General features: G+C 48.3%; 3 protein-coding genes across 5 annotated transcripts in view; 2 read left to right on the forward strand and 1 right to left on the reverse strand.

Moving 5' to 3' along the window:
* The first annotated feature begins 274 nt into the window (after positions 1–274).
* LOC138807818 (ankyrin repeat domain-containing protein 39) lies at positions 275–14,752 on the forward strand. Of its 3 annotated transcripts, XM_069993601.1 has the most exons (5): positions 275–403; positions 8,340–8,443; positions 9,208–9,411; positions 10,659–10,836; positions 14,683–14,752. In XM_069993601.1, the coding sequence occupies exons 1-4, from the start codon at positions 304–306 to the stop codon at positions 10,800–10,802; spliced, it is 552 nt and encodes a 183-aa protein (XP_069849702.1). In that variant the 5' UTR covers positions 275–303; the 3' UTR covers positions 10,803–10,836; positions 14,683–14,752. The 3 variants fall into 3 exon arrangements, with proteins under 3 accessions (XP_069849702.1, XP_069849703.1, XP_069849701.1); XM_069993602.1 differs by lacking the exon at positions 14,683–14,752 and having other exon boundaries at positions 10,621–11,681; XM_069993600.1 differs by lacking the exon at positions 14,683–14,752 and having other exon boundaries at positions 10,659–11,681.
* Positions 12,967–18,630, forward strand: LOC138807817 (ankyrin repeat domain-containing protein 23). The gene is made up of 9 exons (XM_069993599.1): positions 12,967–13,034; positions 14,683–14,829; positions 14,974–15,102; positions 15,892–16,017; positions 16,235–16,333; positions 16,440–16,538; positions 16,686–16,784; positions 16,862–16,960; positions 17,038–18,630. Exons 1-9 carry the CDS (start codon positions 13,008–13,010, stop codon positions 17,131–17,133), a joined length of 921 nt encoding a protein of 306 aa, XP_069849700.1. The 5' UTR covers positions 12,967–13,007; the 3' UTR covers positions 17,134–18,630.
* LOC138807816 (metal transporter CNNM3) overlaps positions 14,093–18,981 on the reverse strand; it is a 32,361-nt gene continuing 27,472 nt past the window's right edge. The window contains exon 8 of the mRNA XM_069993597.1: positions 14,093–14,676. Within this exon, the coding sequence (XP_069849698.1) occupies positions 14,672–14,676 (5 nt within the window). The 3' untranslated portion in view covers positions 14,093–14,671. The remainder of the gene's footprint in view (positions 14,677–18,981) is intronic.

Raw genomic sequence — 18,981 nt, forward strand, 5'->3', positions numbered from 1 at the left:
ACAGGGATGGGCGGTGCGGCCTTCCGTCCCACACAGTCCCGTCCCAACACGCAGCGCCTCTTCCCTTCGCTTAGCCTCGCGCGCCCTCTCGTGGCGGCATTCAGAGCGCGGCCCAGAGCAGCAAGTCCCTCCCCTCAAAGCGATTGGCTCTAGACCTAAAAACTAGATGCTGGATTGGTCAGCTCAGGCGAGGTGGCGGGACTGAAAAGACTACCGTGCACGCCGACTGGCCAGACTAGTGGAACTGACATTGCATCCGTCGGCCTGGCCGCGCGAGGCCTGGGCTCGAGAGTGGAAGCCGGGATGGCGGCACCGCGGCCTTGCGCGGACGGGTCCTGCTGCTCCCACTCTGGTGCGGTGCCCGGCGTGCAGCAGACGCTAGAGGAGATGGACTTCGAGAGGGGTGAGGCGGGCCTGGGAGCTCTCCCCGGGCCTGGCGGCCCTATGGACTGCGGGCCGAGTCTCGCTGTCGGGGCCTGGTGCGGGAGGGCGGCCGGGGCGGAGCCCACAGCCCCGCGTAGCTGGGATCTCGCCAGCGACCCGACGCGGCCTCCGACACCGGACACCGCGCTTCTCGTGCAGGCGAGAAAGCTAAGACATCGGTGTCCAAAAACCTTTCAGAGAACCTCAATCTAACCCCCCCCCCCCCGCAAAGTGGCGAGGCCGGGCTCGGCCTCTCACCGGGGGAACTCACCTGGGAGCCGCCCGCGGGCGCCGGCGAGCGCGGGGCCCGGAAGCCCGCCGCTGCTGGAGTGCGGAGGGCGGGGTCTTCCAGGCTGGCGCGGCGCGGCCTGGGGAGCTGGCCGCTCGGGCGCGCTTTCTGTCCGGGCAACCATCTCCAGACAGGTGACAGCCTAGCCATTTTGCTCTCCAGGGTGGATGACTGTTTGGGACCGCTGTGCTGCCGTGCTGCAGCGGCTGCACCACACCCTGCAGCTTGTGGAGTCCAAATCACAGTCATCAGGTGATGTGGTCATAACCATTCCACGCCTCTCCCTCCCACTGACCACCTCTGGGCAGTAGTCCACCTAGCAGCCAGAGTAACCTTTTCAAGACAGCAAATAAATAAGATCATTGCCTTTTCCATTGCTTAAATTCAAGTTTCCTTTCGTGGCCCACAAAGCTCTATGAGGGCTAATGCCTACCTACTGTTATTTCTCTATCCTTATACAGTTCTCATGTATGATTTTCTTCCATCAATCACTGACTGGTAGCCAAACTGGACTTTTGATTTTTCAAATATGCAAGACCTTTTCCTGATTAGGGTCTTTCACTGCTCTTGCTGTCTTGTCTCCTGAGAGTGAACTTCTTGCAAATTGTAAGTTAACTGATGCCTTGCCTTCTGATCTCAAGTCTATTGAGTTGAGACATTCTAGAGATGTCAGTTCCATAAAGGCCTTTGACAATGTCAAGCCATTTTTGTGTGTACTGCATACATCCTACCATGCCCAGAACAGCTCTCAAAAAGGAAGAATCTGGCCCAAAATGTCAGTTGTGCCCCTGCTGAGAAAGCAGGTCCTGCCCCTTCTAGGTTACTCTGTTACACCTGGCACTTTGCTCATTAAAGCAGTTTGTACCATCTGACACCATCTTGTTTATTCATTATCTGTTTCCTACACACTGCAAAAACCCTTATCTGTTTTAGTGAGTTTATTCAAATCACAACCCTTCCCTTCATTTTCTTCTAGAAATACTGTTAAAGTTTGCTTTCTTTCTCCATGAAGGATGCCTTATTTACTCTTCCTCACATTTGTGACATTAGTGAGTTCAGAGCAGAGCATTACAGGTTGACAAGGTCCTCAGTCTTTTGGGAATATAATTTCATTATCTGCTTGTACTTGCTACAAGCTAAACTGTTGAAAAATCTGATTTTTGGTCTTTTTAATTTTTTAATTTTTATTTTTTGTTGGTCATAGGGCTTGAACTCTGGGCCTGAGCGCTGTCTCTCAGCTCTTCAGCTCAAGGCTAGCGCTCTACCACTTGAGCTACAGCACCACTTCTGGTTTTCTGGTGGTTAATTGGAGATAAGAGTCTTATGGCCGCCGGGCGCTGGTGGCTCACGCCTGTAATCCTAGCTACTCAGGAGGCTGAGATCTGAGGATCGCGGTTCAAAGCCAGCCCGAGCAGGAGAGACCGTGAGACTCCTATCTCCAATAAACCACCAGAAAACCGGAAGTGGCGCTGTAGCTCAAGTGGTAGAGCGCTCGCCTTGAGTGAAGAGCTGAGGGACAGCGCCCAGGCCCAGAGTTCAAGCCCCACGGCCGACAAAAAAAAAAAAGAGTCTTATGGTCGTTAGGCCCAGAGTTCAAGCCCCACGACCAAAAAAAAAAAAAGTCTTATGGCCTTTCCTGCCTGGGCTGGCTTTGAACCTCGATCCTCAGATCTTAGCCTCCTGAGTAGCTAGGATTACAGGTGTGAGCCACCGGCACCCGGATGATTTTTGGTCTTTGATGAATGTTTTTGTTTTGAGCCATGCCTCAAGCATAACTTTTAACTTCTGTTTTACTAATCCTCCTGGAGATTTAATACAATTTTTCACTTGGGGACTAATGGTTTTCTTTATTTCTGAATAATTATGAGTCTCACGGAAGGCTGGGTTTACGCCTGTAATCTTAGCTACTCAAGAGACTGAGATCTGAAGATCATAGTTCGAAGCCAGCTCAGACAGAAGAGTCCCCATGAGACTCTTATCTCCAATTAATCTCCAATTAACCACCGAAAACTGAAGTGGCACTGTGGTATAAAGTGGTTGAGTGTTACCTTCAGCGAAAAGAGCTCAGGGACAGTACCTAGGACCTAGTTCAAGCCCCATGACTGACTAGAAAAAAAGAGTTTTCTGCCTGGGCTGGCTTTAAACCATGATCCTTAGATCTCAACCTTCTGAATAGCTATGATTATACACCTGGCTTGGGTAATTTTTAGATGTTATTTCTGTTTATAGCAAGTATGCTCCCCCCCCCCCACACACTCCTTTCAATGGTGGTGGTGGTTTTTTTTTTTTTGGTTGGTCGTGGGGCTTGAAGTCTGGGCCTGGGCGCTGTTCCTGCACTCTTCAGCTTAAGGCGAGCAGAGCATTACAAGGTTGACAAGTTCCTTTCCTCAGCCACTTCTGGCTTTTTCTGCTTATGTGGTGCTGAGGAATTGAGCCCAGGGTGTCATGCATGCAAGGCAAGCATTCTACCACTGAGCCACCTTCCCAACCCCATCTTTTTTGTTGTTGGTTGTGCACCTTAAACTCTGAGCCTGGGCCCTGTCCCTGAGCTCTTCACTTGAGCCATAGCTCCACTTCCGGGTTTCTGGTGGTTAACTGGAGATAAGTAACTCACAGACTTTCTTACCCAGGCTGGCTTTGAACTGCAATCCTCAGATCTCAGCCTCCTGAGTAGCTAGGATTACTGGTAGCATGACCCACCAGTACCCGGCCTTTTAATATATTTTAATTCATTCTGTCTTCTGTGTTTATGTCTCTTTAATGCATTTCTTTTTGTCATTTTGTGTTGCATTTGGGTGAATTCCAAAGCTCTAATTCTCACTTCCGCTGGGCCTGCTGTATGGCTCAGCCCTTCATTGTTTATTTTGCTGATTTTACATTTTAACATATTTCTGTTTCAGATTTCTTTTGGGGGGGGGGAATCAGTCGTGGGGCTTGAATTCTGGGCTTGGGTACTATCCCTCAGCTCAAGGCTAATGCTCTTTCACTTGAGCCACAGCACCACTTCCAATTTTCTGAGTGGTTTATTGGAGATAAGAGACTCACAGACTTTACTGCCCGTGCTGGCTTTGAACTGCAATCCACAGATCTCAGCTTCCTGAGTAGCTAGGATTACAGGCATGAGTGAGCCACTGGTACCCAGTTTCAAATCTCATTTTGTGTTTTGATTTTTTTCCCCTAATGATCTGTTGATTTGTGGATTCTGTCCTTCAGCTTTGTGAGTACATTAGACATCACTGTTTAATGCTTTAATGACTAATTTTGAGCCATCCCTTTTCCTGCTGGTATTTGCTGGATGTTCTCATGTTGGTGGATTTCTTTTTGTTTGGCAGACGCTGGTCTTTGAGATGCTCATTTGTGGGATGTTCTTACATTGCCTTGGCTAGCTGTGGAAGCATCCTTTTCTAGTATTTGAGATTTGCAGGGTTTTTTTGGACAAGAGTCTCACTATGAACTTGATCTTGAACTCTGATCCTCCTGCCTCAGTTTCTAAGAGTGCTGAGATCACAGAGGTGTACCACCACACCTAGCTTCAAATATTACTATTAACTTACAGAGTTTGTCTCAGCTAGCTTTTATGACTGATCCAGATTATAACATTGGTAGCTTGGGGTGTTTGCTCCCTGAGGGTAGGTAATACAGATACACTTAGGTCCCATTCTTCCAAGTTGCATAAGTCAAGGGATCGAATTTTTTTAGTTTCTTCATTCTTTACACATCTATCCAAATTATGCCTCTTTCCTTTTTGTTACATGATACCTTATCAGAGAGGCCACCCCTACCCACTGTTTATAACATCTCTCTCTTTCCTGTCCTTTTCCCCAACTCCCTTCTCAAATCGGACCTTGTAAGTGATAGACAAGTGTTCTGCCACTTGTGCTAAGTCCTCAGTCCTTTTCCCCTTTATTATTTATCTTATTTTATTTATCTATTTTTGTCAGTTGCGGGGCTTGAACTCTGGGCCCGGGTGCTGTCCCTCAGCTCGTCAGCTCAAGGCTAGTGCTCTTGAGCCATAGCATCACTTCTGATTTTCTGGTGGTTTATTGGAGATAAGAGTGTCACGGACTTTACTGCCCAGGCTGGCTTTGAACCTCAATCCTCAGATCTCAGCCTCCTGAGTAGTAGGATTACAGGCATGAGCCACTGGCACCTGGCTATTTTATTTTTTGGTGGTACTAGGGTTAAAATTCAGGGCCTGTGCTTACTAGGCAGCTATCTACCACTTGAGCCAGGCCCCCAGCACTTTCTGTTTTAGTAATTTTTCTAATAGGGTGTAGATCAGCCCTTTTATGCCTGGTGCCAGCTTAGACCACTATACTTCCAGTGAAGCATGTGCCACATATCTCAGTGCTTCTTTTTGGTGGTACTGAAGTTTGAACTCAAGGCTTCATGCATGCTAGGTAGATACTCCACTACTTGAGCCATTCCACTAGCCCTTTGTGCTCCCTTTTTTTTGTTTGTTTGTTTCTGTTTTTGTTTTTTTGGTCGGTCATGGGGATTGAACTCTGGGCCTAGGCGCTGTCCCACTACTTTTCAGCTCAAGGCTAACTCTCTACCACTTGAGCCACAGCACCACTTTCAGCTTTTTCTGCCTATGTGCTGCTGAGGAATGGAACCTAGGGCCTCATGTATGCAAGGCAAACACTCTACTGCTGAGCCACCTTCCCAGCTCCTGCTCTGGTCATTTTTGAGATAGGTTCTCACTTTTTGATCAGGGTCAACTGGACCATAATTTTCCTATTGAGATGGGGTCTCACACACTTTTTGCCGGGCCTTGACTTGAAGTTATCCTCCTGAGCCACCACATCTGTTTTTTGTTGTATCTTTGTTTTGCTTGCTTATTTGGGGGAAGTTTATTTGAGGCAAGGAGGTCTCTTGCTTGGGTTGGCCTGGACTAGATGATCCTCCTGCCTTTGCCTCCTGAGTTGCTAGGATAAAAGGAGTGAACCTCCATGCCTGATGTCTGGCTCCTACTTTTTTTTGTTTTTTGTTTTTTCCCCAGTATCAGTACTTGAACATAAAGGCTTATGCTTTGGCTTATCCTTTTCCCTCATAGCTGGTACTTTATCACTTGAGCCATGCCTCCAGCCTAGAAGTTTGCTGGTTAATTGGAGATGGGAGTCTTATAGACCTTTCTGCCTAGGCTGGCGTTGGGCCCTAATCTTCTACATCTCAGCGTCTTGAGTATCTACGATCATAGATGTGAGCCACCAGCATCCAGCCTGCTTACTCACTCCCTTTCTCTCTTGCTTTCTTTCCCTTCTCTCATCTCTCTTCTTCCTTCCCTCTTTCCTTTCCTTTTTTTCCTCCTCTCTCCCTTTCCTTTCCTTCTGTGTGTCATTACTAGGGCTTGAACTCAAGGCCTGGGCACTGTCCTCTTGATTTTGCTTTACCATCTGAGCAACAACTCCACTTCCATCTTTTTTTTTTTTTTTTTTTTTTGTGCTGGTAGGGCTTGACCTGTGGGTCTAGGAGTTGTCCCTGAGCTTCTTTTTGCTCATAGCACTCTACCACATGAGCCCAGCTCCACTTCCAGATTTATGGTAGTTTATTAGAGAGAAGAGTCTCACAGAGCCGGGTGCTGGTGGCTCATGCCTGTAATCCTAGCTACACAGGAGACTGAGATCTGAGGATCTGGATTCAAAGCCAGCCCGGACAGGAAAGTCTATGAGACTCTTATCTTCAATTAACCACCAGAAAACGAAGTGGCACTGTGGCTCAAGTAGTAGACTTGCCTTGAGCTGAAGAGCTCAAGGACAGTGCCCAGGCCCAGAGTTCAAGCCCCATGACTGACCAAAAAAAAAAAAAAAGTCTCACAGACTTTCCTGCCTGGGCTGGCTTTGAACTGGGAACCTTAATCTTAATTTCTTGAGTAGCTAGGATTATAGGCATGTGCCACTGGCACCCAGCTCACTTCTAGCTTTTTGGTGATTAATTGGAGTTCAATTTGACAGCATTTTCTGCCTGAGCTGACTTTGAACCTCGATCCTCAGATCTCAGCCTCCTGAGTAGCTAGGATTAAGGTGCGAACCACTGGTGTCTAGATTCTGATTTCTCTTTAGCACACTTAGCACTTCAACTTGACTTAAAATGTATATGATATATATGTATACAATATGTATGAATTATATAGAATATATAGTTTCCATGTATAAATAGATAATAACTTATAGATGTGTGCACATAGATACTTTCCGTTAGAATTAAAGCTAATTTTTTGGGGGGGGATTTTTTTTTCTCAGCTGATCCCTTGTGTCTACAACACTGCAGGGGACAAGTTGAGTACCCCTTATCCCAAATACTTGGACCTAGAACTGTTTGGAATTGTTTCAGAGTTTGGAATATTTGCATGTACTATGTAGGCTATCTTGGGATGGGACTTAAGTACAAGCAGGAAATTGACCTTTGTTTCATATACACTTCATGCATTTTCTACACTATTCCTGTGTTCTCACTGCAACCTACCACATCAAATCAGTTGTGGAATTTTCCACTTGCTGAGAGTATTTCAGATTTTGGATTTTTGGATTAGGGTTGCTAAATCCTGTATTCAGCAGGTCCTTGTTGAGTGTATTGCCTGAGCATGGCAGCTTGCCTCCTGCTCTCGGCAGAGGGAAAGTGAAGACCTCCAGTCTCAGTGGTCCCTGCTTGGGCTCCACTACCTCCCTGCTTCATACATAGAGCCTTGCTCTGGCTCCCGCCACACATGCTTGCACCTGTCACTCCCCGTCCTGCTGAGGCAGTGACAGAAAGCCCCTTGAGGTGGGCAGTGGCTGTCCAGTTCCAAGTACCTTTGGGTCCTATAGAGTCAGTACTTTTCATTGTTTTGTTTATGGTTTTAACTTTGTTCCTAGAATCTGGCAATTTACTTTTCATTAAAAAAAATGTGTGTGTGTGTGTGTGTGTGTGTGTGTGTCGGGACTAGGCAATTTCCTTTTCATTAAAAAGTGTGTGTGTGTGTGTGGTGGTGTGTGTGTGTGTGTGTGTGTGTGTGTGTGTGTGTGTGTGTGTGTGTGTGTGTGTGTGTGTGTGTGTGGTGGGGGACTAGGCCCTGCCTCTGAGCTGTTTTGCTCAAGGCTAGTGCTCTACCACTTAAGCCATCGCTTCACTTCAGCTTTCTTTCTTCTTTTTTTTTTTTTAAGAATCTCACAGACTTTTCTGCCGAGGCTAGCTTCAAACCCCAGTCTTCAGAACTCAGCCTTCTGAGAAGCTAGCATTATAGGCATGATCCACTTGTACCCAGGCATTTTCTTATTTGAGAATTTGACTTTATATTTGAACATCTTCACCATTCTTTATCCAGCCTCTCTGTATTTGAAAGATTTTGTTTTGTTTGTTTTTGAATAGGCTGAGGCAGGATGATGTTGAGTTCAAGGTCAGCTAGGATACATGGCAAGATGCTCTTTCTGGTCCTATTGTCCTGAGTAGACAAACCCTGTCTGTCATGTTCACAGCTATGTCACAACACCTAGAGCAATCCTTGCACAGAAGAAGCACTTGGTTTATATTTGCTGTATAAAAAAATATTTTCCAGTTTACAGATGGGACATTCTGGTCAAAAGGTGGAGGAAGCACTAAAGGCTCTGGTTGTGTTGCACTGCTCAGTACTTTGGTTGGCTTTCTGCAGGAATCTGGTCAGCAGCACTGAATGGAGACCTGGGCCGAGTGAAGTATTTTATCCAGAAGGCCACGGACCCTAGCCAGCCCGACTCAGCTGGCTATACTGCTCTGGTGAGCTGGGAGGAGCAGAGTGGGAAGACAAGGAAGCTCTTTTTCTTTTTCTCTTTTGAGAGAGGATCTTACAGTATATAATCCAAGTTGGCTGGGACTCTGGATCCTCCTCTTTTCTCAGCCTCCCAAATGCTAGGATTATAGGTATACTCCATCACACCTGTTGAGAGAAGCTTTAGTTTGGGGGTGCTGCCTGTTCTCTGAGGAGGGAATTGGTGTTTGGCCTGAATTTTCTCTCTATCAGCAGTTACTCTTTTAAGCATCAAATAAATCTAGGTGTATTAATTAGTGTACAGCCAAAGCCTGTAATCCTAGCTACTCAGGAGGCTGAAATCTGAAGATCTCAGTTCAAAGCCAACCCAGGCAAACAAATCCAAGAGATTATTATCTTCAAGTAAAAACAATAACAAAAAAGAACAAAAAAAGCCAAAAGTGGAGGTGTGACTCAAGTGGTAGAGTTCCAGATTTGAGTAGAAAAGCCAATAGATTGCAAGTCCCTAAATTCAAACCCCAGTACCACTACACACATAGAGTTCATACCCATTATGCAACTTATTTTCCTAACAATCCCCAGAGTTAGGAATACTTATTATTCAACTCCTCCAACTGCTGAAACTGATGGTAGGAGTAAAGAGGCTTGCCCAGTCACTCAGCTGCTACAGGTGGTCCCTAGATGACTCAGACCCCTCCACCGACAAATCACGAGCTCTTGCCACCCTGTCATCTGCCTGCCTGCTGTCTGACCTCAGTTTTTGCTCCTGCAGCACTATGCCAGCCGCAACGGGCACTATGCCGTCTGCCAGTTCCTGCTGGAAAGTGGAGCAAAGTGTGATGCCCAGACCCATGGGGGAGCCACTGCTCTGCACCGGGCCAGCTACTGTGGTCACACCGAGATTGCACGCCTGCTGCTCTCACATGGATCTGACCCCCAGCTGGTAGATGATGACGGCATGACCAGTCTACACAAAGTATGGCCCTGTTCCCCTTCAAAACTTTCCTTTTCTTGTTCAAAAAGTTAGAACTTGTGCATTGTGGGAAACAGAGAGAAAACAAAAAGCAGAGAGAAAAAAACAGAAATCACCTGTTAGTCTCAGCATTCACCTTTATTAATGTACATATACCTACAGTTAATGCAGATAGGTATTGGCCTTTTAGTTCTTTTTCCTTTTTAGGCAGACTGTTTTACCTCTCCTCCAGCTCCCTTGCAAGGCTGTAGCCAGGGTGATCCTTCATTGAAATCTTTCTCCTAGTCCCTCAGTCTCCTTGGCCCCTCCTTTGAGGTATTCACTCTACCAATTGCTTGCACATCTTCTCTCTCCCTCTCTTCCTCCTTCCCTCCCTCCTTTCTTTGCTTCCTTCCCCTTCCTAACTCTTCCCTCCTTCCCCCTTCCCTCCCCCTCCCTTTTTTTCTTTCTTCCTTCCTTCCCTCCTCCCTTCAATCTCCCCCACTTTTTTTCTTTCTTTCACCAGTACTGGGGATTGGACTTGGAGCCTGGGTGTTGTCCCTGCACTTTTTCGCTCAAGACTGGAACTCTTTTTTTTTTTTTCCTTTCTTTTTTTTTTTTTTGTCGGTCATGGAGCTTGAACTCTGGGCCTGGGCACCATCCCTGAGCTCTTCAGCTCAAGGCTAGCACTCCACCACTTGAGCCACAGTGCCACTTCCAACTTTGTCTGTGTATGTGGTGCAGAGGAATCCAGCCCAGGGCCTCATGCATTCGAGGCAAGCACTCTACCACCGAGCCACCTTCCCAGCCCTCAAGGCTGGAACTCTTATCACTTGAACCACAGTTCCTCTAGATTTTTTTGGTGATTAATTGGAGATGAGAGTCTCATGGATTTTCCTGCCCAGGCTGGCTTTGAACTGTGATCCTTAGATCTCAACCTCCTAGGTAGCTAGAATTGCAGTTGTGAGCCACAGGCACCTGGCTTTTTTTGTTCTTGTTTTTAGTATGAAGACCTGACCAAAGACAAGAATGGCTGCTGGGCAAAGGTCACTAGAAAGAAAAAGTAGGGTTAAATGCTCAGATGACAGAAATAGTCTAGTCTGTGTATAAGTAATTGGGATTTGGTAGGAATTAGAGATCTGCTCAAAACCTAGGGTTTCCATTCAACAGATTTCTGTTTTATGAGCAAGAAGGTCCTGAAAGTGGAACAAAAATGAGCAGGGCTCAGTAGAGGTATGCCTTCTGATTTGGGCTTCTCTCTCTCTCCACAGGCTGCAGAGAAGGGTCACGTGGACATTTGCTCTCTACTGTTGCAACATAGCCCGACCCTGAAGGCCGTCCGAGACCGGAAAGCACGGCTAGCATGTGACCTGCTGCCCTGTGACAGTGACTTATGGGACCTGCTGGCCAGCTGAGGCACCACCTTCCCCCTTCAGCTGCCCTTGAAGGGTACACAGACTAGCGCTTCACATCCCTGTATTGCCCAGCACCCACACTGCAGGGTGGGAAACATAGGAAGAGCCTCGTGGTAACCAGGGAGGAGGTTCGGTGAGGCTGAAAGCTTTAAGTTTAGACACATGATCATCTTCGAAGTTATTCACGGAGCAACATCTATCCAGTTAGGAAAAAAAAAATAAAGTTATATTCTGACTTCATCCCCCACTCAAAGGTAAAATTCAAGATAAGAGGCTGAGTTATGAAAATTCCAAATTGCAAGTACTGAAAGAAATAGGAAATAATGTGGCAGTAGCTGCTCTCTAGCAGTGAGCTTGGTGCACGACACTAGGTATCTGTACCTCAGCTTCCTCATCTGGTGGCACTGATTGAAGCCACCTCAGGGTCGCTCTGGGGAAAGGCACTTAAGAGAGTGCTTGGCACATTGCAGGCACTGTACAGGAGTGCTTTCTCAGGAGTTTCCTAGAGAGATTCTTCCATTGTTACAAAGCTGTCTAAATTCAGAAGCATTCACAAAGATGCACATTGGGGGCTGGGAGTGTAAATCAGTGGTAGAACACTCATCTAGTTTGCACAGGGCCTCAGCATCAGATATGTACTGAAGCATGGGAGTATATTAGAAAGAAAAGAGGTTGAGAGAACTGACCTGTTTTCTGGTAGGGAAGGGTCAAGTCTGCAAACATTACTGGAGTATAGCACAGACTCTCATGGGAAGAATAGCAAGTGTCCCCTCCACATCATGCCGCCTCTTCAAATTGTGGTGATGTATGAACACAAAATATACAGAGGAAGAATTAGGACATGGATTAAACTGCTATCTGTAGCAAGAATAATCAAGAGCTCTTGAACATTATCTTTTCACGCCCCCTCCCCCCAAATTTGAACTCAGGGCCTTGTACTTCAATTTGTCTGCTCAGTTTGGCTTTAAACCTCAATAGTCTAATGGCATCCTCCTGAGTAGCTAGGATAGCAGCTGATTTTTTTTAGAGTGGGTTGTTATGGAATTTGAACTCGGTCTTATGCTCTCATATAGTGTTCTTGCTTATGGTTGGTTCTCTACCTCTTGATTCATCCTTTCAGCCCTTGCTTTTTGTTGGTTATTTTAGAAATGGGTTCTAGCAAGCTTTTCTGACTGGCTGGCTATGAACCACAGTCCTCTAGATCCCGGCCTTCTGAGTAGTTCAGATTATAGGCATGTGCCACTATTGCCAAGCAGAACTGTAGTTAAAAAGTCAAAGTCTCCCTAAGTTTTCTCAACATTCTAGAGCACTTCCACATGGCCAGCTTCTGTCAGAGGGACATCTGGCAGCCCGTGGGGCCGCTAGTTCTCCAGCCACAGTTCCCCTCCCTCGTTTGATCATCTCTGCTCATGTTGCCAACTCTGGAGTCTTGTTTACTGGCTATCTAATTTCCTTTCAAAGGTCAAGTTAGTGTTCAAGGCCCAAGCTGGGTGAAGGTTTGTATGGCTTCAGAAGAATGAGCTAATTTGACTTTAGTGGTTGAAGACAGATTGCTGTGCAGCTAGGTATGGTGGTCACTGCACATGAGATGGAGTGGCTCTGAGTCCTCCTTCCCCATATGACACCCTCCATGCCCAGGGAATGGCTGTAGGGACCTGTACAGGGACATGGAAGGCTTCTCCAGTAGAGAAGGATCTGAGACAGGCCAGGTTTGCTCCTGATGGTGGGGTAATCACTGTGGTGACGGAATCCTGTTGTAGTAGGTGGTCTTCTCCTCCTCCCAAGGTTCTCTGTGGAATTCTAGCCTCCTTTTGCTGGGGTGTCTGAGCTGGGCTATCCCAGTGTCTCAGCCTGCCAGACCCACAACATGGAGGCTGGCCTATTCACAGGTGGGCTCTCAGGAGACTGAGAAATGTTTACCCCGGGATGTGTTTACTAAATTCCTCACCAGTAGATGTAGAAATGTGGCCAGGGGCAGGGTAGTGGGTGTCTGGCTCAGGAGCTGACTCAGCTATAGATAGCTCCTTTTCCTGCCCTCTGTGGGCCACATTCCCAGACTGGTATTTTGGTTAGTGTGACAGGGCCCCAGAGTCATCTAACCCTGGCACATGCCTCTGTCCTGCCCACCTCTAAGAGACAGCTCTCCTATAAAAGGGCTGAGCAGCTCTGTGCTCTCACTGGGGGTGTGGAGAGTGGGGGGGGACCATGGACTTCATCAGCATTCAGCAGTTGGTGAGGCTGTGGGGCTGCAGGGCCAAGGGTGGGCATATCTATACCATTGCAGCAGAGTGGCTAAGTACTGCCAAGAGCAGGCAGCTGGTCTCTGGGCAAGTCAGGCTGTAGGAGAAAGCTGCATGTAGCTCCTGGTCTCATGTAAAGTGGTGAGGGGGTCAGGGAGCAAGAGAGGGAAGACATGGGAAAGGAGTTGGCTGATGGTACACGTGAAAAGTCCTTGAGTTAAAGTGAGCTCTTTTTTTGGGGGGGAGGGGGAAGGGCAGGGCGGGGAGTAGCACTAGGATCCGTCACAGGGCCATCACTTGTGAGATGTTTTTCTGAGCCACATCCCCACCTTAAGTTTCCTGTTGTGTCTTAGTTTGTGACAGTAGATATGGGACATGTAAGTTTATTTGGAAGATGCAGGTGTAGCTGGGCTTTTCTTTAAAGCCTTGTGCTAGTACTTGCTCTGTGGATGTCTAAAGGCTGCTTTGGGACAGGCTTGTGTGTTCTTGGGTTACCTAGGCAGTGATGAACAGTGATGCCAGTAACATTTTGGGATATCAATTTCAGAGCTAAGATATAGAGGATACCTGCTATGGGTTAGGGCCCCAGCCTGTATCACTCCTGGCTGGGGCCAGATTAGGTTGCCAGAAGACATAGACTATGGACCTTCCTTAGTGCTACCAATGGTGGTGTTGGTGGTAGCTCAGAGAACACTTGGTGTTGGTTTGTTTTGTTTGTCATGGGGCTTGAACTTGGACTGTCCCTGAGCTCTTTCACTTAAGGCTAGTGCTCTACCACTTTGAGCCACAGTGCCACTTCTGTTCTCTGGCAGTTCACTGGAGGTTAAGAGTCTCATGGACTTTCCTACCTGGGCTGGCTTTGAACTGTTGATTCTCATATCTCAGCCTCCTGAGTAGCTAGGATTACAGGTGGGAATCACTGATACTATTTTTTTTTGCCAGCACCAGGACTTGAACTCAGGGCCTTGAGTTCACAGCTGTTACTCAACCAGTTGAGCTCTACTTCTACTTCTGGCTTCCTCCCTCCCCTCCCCCCCCACCCACCCCGGCTAGTTTACTGGGGGTCAGAGTCTCATGGACTTTTCTGCCCAGGCTGACTTCAAACCTAAATTCCAAGACTACAGGAAAGAACCACTGGGTGCTGGAAGTTTGAGCCCACTTTAAAGATGTAGAAACAACTTTGCCAAGAATTGAACCAGGGATTTACCCATAGCACCTTCTTTACCCCTGAGCTTCAGGTTGGGTGGCGGTGTGATGTGATCTAATAGGAATTTAGGGTAGCAGCCCAGGAGGGAGGCTAAGGTGTCATCTGCTCAAAGGCTACTGGCCTGGCAGCAGTATAAATATCTTCTCACATGGCTCAACCCTGTGATCTTGCTGACAGGAGCAAAGTAGGCGGCAGTATTTGGCCCCCTGGGCCTGGGCCATTGCCACAATTGCCACAATTGGTAAGAACCACAGGTGTCAGGGGAGGCAGGGACTTGCCAAGAAGCTTTCAAAAGGGTGGATCAGGCTGGCACTCGGGTCCAAAGCAGTGATCTGTGTACATCAGCTGGTCAGCCACCTTCTGGCACTGCAGGATTGTTTTCCAGGGGTTCCTCCAATCTCATTGATTCTTTCATCTATACTCTATCCTATAGGTAAGTGAAGAAAGAGTTGAAAGGAAAGTGTTGGGGTTTGGACATGAAACTCCTGATCCTGGAGGCTGGCCTAGTGACTGGAGGCTGGGACGCCAAGAGTCCGTGGCCCAGGAGAAGTTGAAATTGGAAGAAGAGAAGAAGAAGAAAGTGAGTGATGCTGGGGAACTAAGATGTGGGCAGCTCTGAATGTTAGGGCCTCAGAATCATGGCCCAGCCTCAGGCAACCTGAACAGCTGGGCATCTCCTCTGAGCAGGGCCCTTTGCTTGACTTGTGCGTTCTTTCCATCCCAGCTGGAAAGATTTAACAGCTCCAGACTAAATCTGGAGAACCTGAGAGACTTGGAAAACTTGGTTCAAAGACGAAGAGAAAAACGACTGAGACGCAGAGTCCCCCCCAGGAAACCTGAGCCCATGGTTGAGGTAAGTGAGAAGTTAGGGCGACTCAAGTTCCCCGGGCTGGAATTGTTGAGGTACGGCCTCCTATCCTGTGGGGTTGAGAAGAGTAGGTGTTGTGGCTACAACTGAACCCCTAGTGCCCAGGAGGCCATATGGAACCCATCTGAGTCCTCATGTATTTGGTAGGGCAGCTGTTATGAAGTGCCCTGGGGATCTTAAGCCACAGAACTGGATTTCTGAAGTTCTGGGGCTTTTGAAGTTCAGCTATTGGCAGAGCTGGTTCCTTCTGACAGCTGAGGGAGGGGCCATTCTCACCTTCCTCCCTAGCTAGCAGCAATCTCTATTGTTCCCAAGCTTCAAACTGCAATCCTCAGATCTCAGCCTTCTGAGTAGCTAGGATTATAGGTGTGAGCCATCAGCTCCTGGTGTTTCTGCTGCCTTGTTCACATGATGCTTTCCCTGGTCCCTGGTTATGTCTTTCACACTGGATTAGAGCTTCTCTTAACACAAGTTACATTAAAAGGGTTGCCTACTCCAGTAATGACCTCATCCTAACTAATTATATCTTCAAGGCCCCAATTTCTAAACAGCCACATTCTGAGGTACTTGGGGCTATGACTTCAACATGGAGAGGGAGACAAAAGTCAGCGCATCTCTCTCATATAACTCCTATTTGTACTCGAGAATGAAAGAACAATACTGCACAGACCAACAGTACAACGGTACAGCAGAGTGTACTGGGATATACTGCTGAAGTTATAGTGTCCAGTGCTCAGTCTTGGGAGGAATGACTTTGTCTTTCTGCTTGCACAGCCACAGCCACAGGCCCAGCAGGAGCCTGTGGGCCTGGAGATGTTCCTGAAGGCAGCTGCTGAAAATCAGGAAGCCCTGATTGACAAGTACCTGACAGATGGAGGGGACCCTAACGCTCATGACAAGGTAGTATTGGTGGGTGAATGGGCTTATATAGCATCTGTAGTGGTGCACACTTAGTCCTGGCCTGGGATACATCAGGGCTTTTCTTTTGCATGGCTTGAATATGGTGGTATATCTGAACTGGGAGGGAGAGGCTCTTTGCCATATGAACAGGCAACTCTGGGAACAAGAAGGGTGTAAACTTGAGACTGACTGTGCTGTCTCTTGTCTCTGCCCACAGCTCCACCGCACAGCCTTGCACTGGGCCTGTCTGAAGGGTCACATCCAACTGGTGAACAAGCTGCTGGCAGCTGGTGCCACTGTGGATGCTCGGGACTTGGTGAGAAGCTAGGCAAGGCCACTCTTGGTGGCTAATGTACTAGCTACTCTTCAGTCAATATGCCCAGCAGCCATAGGTCAGAGGGCTTTGCTGCTTTTTGTTGCAGCTTGACAGGACACCTGTATTCTGGGCCTGCCGTGGAGGACACCTGGACATTCTCAAACAGCTGCTTAACCAGGGAGCCCAGGTTAATGCACAGGACAAGGTGAGGAGACAAGGTGCCCGCTTCGGGTGGCCTGTTAGAAGCACGTGAGCAGAGCATGGGGCGAGCAGATGCTAGGCCTGCAGAAGAAAAGGTATAATCCTCAGGGATTGGAAGGCAGAGGCAACACTGACTACTGCTTCCTCCTAGATCTGGAGTACCCCCCTTCACGTGGCAGTACGCACTGGCCACTCTGACTGCCTGGAGCACCTCATTGAGTGTGGAGCCCACCTCAATGCACAGGATAAGGTACTCTGCTCAGGGACAGGCCTGCCACCCTGACTTTCCTGCTGATGGCAGGAGTGTGACCTCCTCTCTTTCAACAGGAGGGGGATACAGCTCTCCACGAGGCTGTGCGGCATGGCCACTACAAAGCCATGAAGCTGCTGCTGCTCTATGGAGCCAAGCTGGGTGTGCAGAACATGGTAAGTGCAAGCTGGGCAAAGGTGGTCAGGGGAGCATTTGAAGAAAGGGAGCACTGACCAGCTATCCTTATTTCCAGGCTGCCCTGACTCCAGTGCAGCTGTCACGAGACTGGCAGCGAGGCATCCGGGAAGCACTGCAGGCCCATGTTGGGCACCCCCGCACCCGGTGCTGATGACTCGGACCTGTGGGGTTCTCATAGCCACCATTCCAGTACCTCACTTGCAACTGTATTTCTGGGTCTCTTGACCCTCAGTCCAGACTCCTCAGGGCTTTGCTTCCTCAGGCCTGAGGCACAGCAGGTAGAAAAAGCAGGCCTTCCCGGCTTCAGTGCCAGGTGGGGCTGCATTCCCTGCTAGAGCTAGGGCGGAGGACTAGAGTGCAGCAGAAAGCAAAGTGGGTCACAAGGAGGGTCAGGGGATGGAGTGAGAGCCAAAGCCAGAGCAGAAAGTGAGCAGGCCGGTACTACCCAAGGCTGGGTGCTAGACTTCCTTGGTGTCTGCTACCCCTCAGAAGACTAGCCCTGGCCTTCCACAAAAGCCAGTCTTCTGTGGGTGGTGATTCAGGTGTGACCGACAATTATATCCAGGACTTGATGGGAGCCAAAGTGGAAGCAGGCCATGAAGGTGCCAGGCATTATGCAGCTGGCCACTGCCCTTAGGAGAGGTTTCCCCTGGGAACTCCATTCCTATCAACGGCAACCCTGATAGTGTCTGGAGTAGCTCTAGCCATCTCTGGTCTTCAGGACTCTGAAGGGGGTGCTGGCAGGCTGTGAGGGCATCAGCAGGTTTGAGGCCCCACAGAGAAGTCAGTACCTACTGGGTTGCCTCAGAAGCCTGAGCTAGAGCTTATTTAGGAGAGACCTGTGCTCACTCTGTAAGGGTCGGTAAGGCCAGCCTGCCACACTTTTATTGGCTGGCTGGCGGCTTTCCTTTGAGGGGTTTGAGTGCCTGGGTGCTAGGGACTGCTTGTGGCCCACTCAACTCTTGAGGCGGTGGCCCGCAACCCTATTTTGCTCAAGGCTTCAATGTCCTCTACTACTGGAGATGTTTTGGCCTGGCCCCTGTATCCCACTCTGCACACTGAGCAACTCGGGACTTGGCCTATGGGGGTCACAGGGAAAGTGAGGAGCACGCCGCTCCCCTCCCTCATCTGCTAACTGGTGGTGTACCAGCTCCCTTCTGGCTCCTCTCCCCTTGCTCTTTCACTGGCAGAGACCTGTACTGCTGGCGGAGCCGGCTCCTTAAATGCCAGAAAGCTGATCTGAAAGAGCTCTACTCCCAACTGACCACAGGCTGAGAGGATTAAAAAGATGAAGGCTTTGTTTCCCTCACATGATCCTGGGTTACCTACGTACCTGGGTTGGCATCTAATTTGCAGCAGTTAATTTTTAATCTAACTTTGACAGCCTTCTGAGGCTAAGAACAAGGTTACCTTTACTATGTGAAAAAGAAGCGACTAGTGCTCCATACCCAGGGGCCACACACACCTTCCACAGGCAGTGACCTGTGGTGACACAGCCAGTGCGCACCCAGACTCTGGTGCCATAGGCAAAATAGGCATTCAAGACTAAGGGCCTTATCTAGAAAATGATGATATTTATGTATCAGACAAAAACACTTTTTTATGTGGAGAAGTACTGTTTTTCTCATTAAACTGATTATTCCTCACAGCCTAGTTGTCTTTCTTTGGCGGGGCTAAGCCAGTACAGTACATTGGGCACCAAGGACTGCCTGCCAGGGCCAAAGGCCTTGATATACTTGAGCTTTGCAAAGGTGCAAAGCAATTCAGTGAGTGGAAAGATGGCTTTTGAACAAATGGAGCTAAAATAATTGGACAACTGTAGGCTTGAAAAAAATAGCACAGTATGGTGGCTTATACCTGTAATCCCAGCTACTCAGGAGATGAAAATCAAAAGAAGTACAGTTCAAGGCCAGACGAGGCAAAAAGTCCACATGGCTCCATCTCAACTGAGATAAAAAGCTTGCTGAGAATACACCAGCATGATAGTGGGTGTCCATTT

This window comes from Dipodomys merriami, unplaced genomic scaffold, assembly GCF_024711535.1.
Source record: "Dipodomys merriami isolate MVZ:Mamm:240054 unplaced genomic scaffold, mDipMer1.0.p SCAF_435, whole genome shotgun sequence".
In the NCBI taxonomy this organism is placed as follows: Eukaryota; Metazoa; Chordata; class Mammalia; order Rodentia; family Heteromyidae; genus Dipodomys; species Dipodomys merriami.

Bases quoted from the DNA above. Each gene is read 5' to 3' on its own strand.
- LOC138807818 (XM_069993601.1), top strand. From the start codon at position 304: ATGGCGGCACCGCGGCCTTGCGCGGACGGGTCCTGCTGCTCCCACTCT. The intron at 404-8,339 runs GTGAGGCGGGCC...GGCTTTCTGCAG, and splicing joins GGAGATGGACTTCGAGAGGG to GAATCTGGTCAGCAGCACTG. The intron at 8,444-9,207 runs GTGAGCTGGGAG...TTGCTCCTGCAG, and splicing joins CAGCTGGCTATACTGCTCTG to CACTATGCCAGCCGCAACGG.
- LOC138807817 (XM_069993599.1), top strand. From the start codon at position 13,008: ATGGACTTCATCAGCATTCAGCAGTTG. The intron at 16,018-16,234 runs GTAGTATTGGTG...CTCTGCCCACAG, and splicing joins ACCCTAACGCTCATGACAAG to CTCCACCGCACAGCCTTGCA. The intron at 16,961-17,037 runs GTAAGTGCAAGC...CCTTATTTCCAG, and splicing joins AGCTGGGTGTGCAGAACATG to GCTGCCCTGACTCCAGTGCA.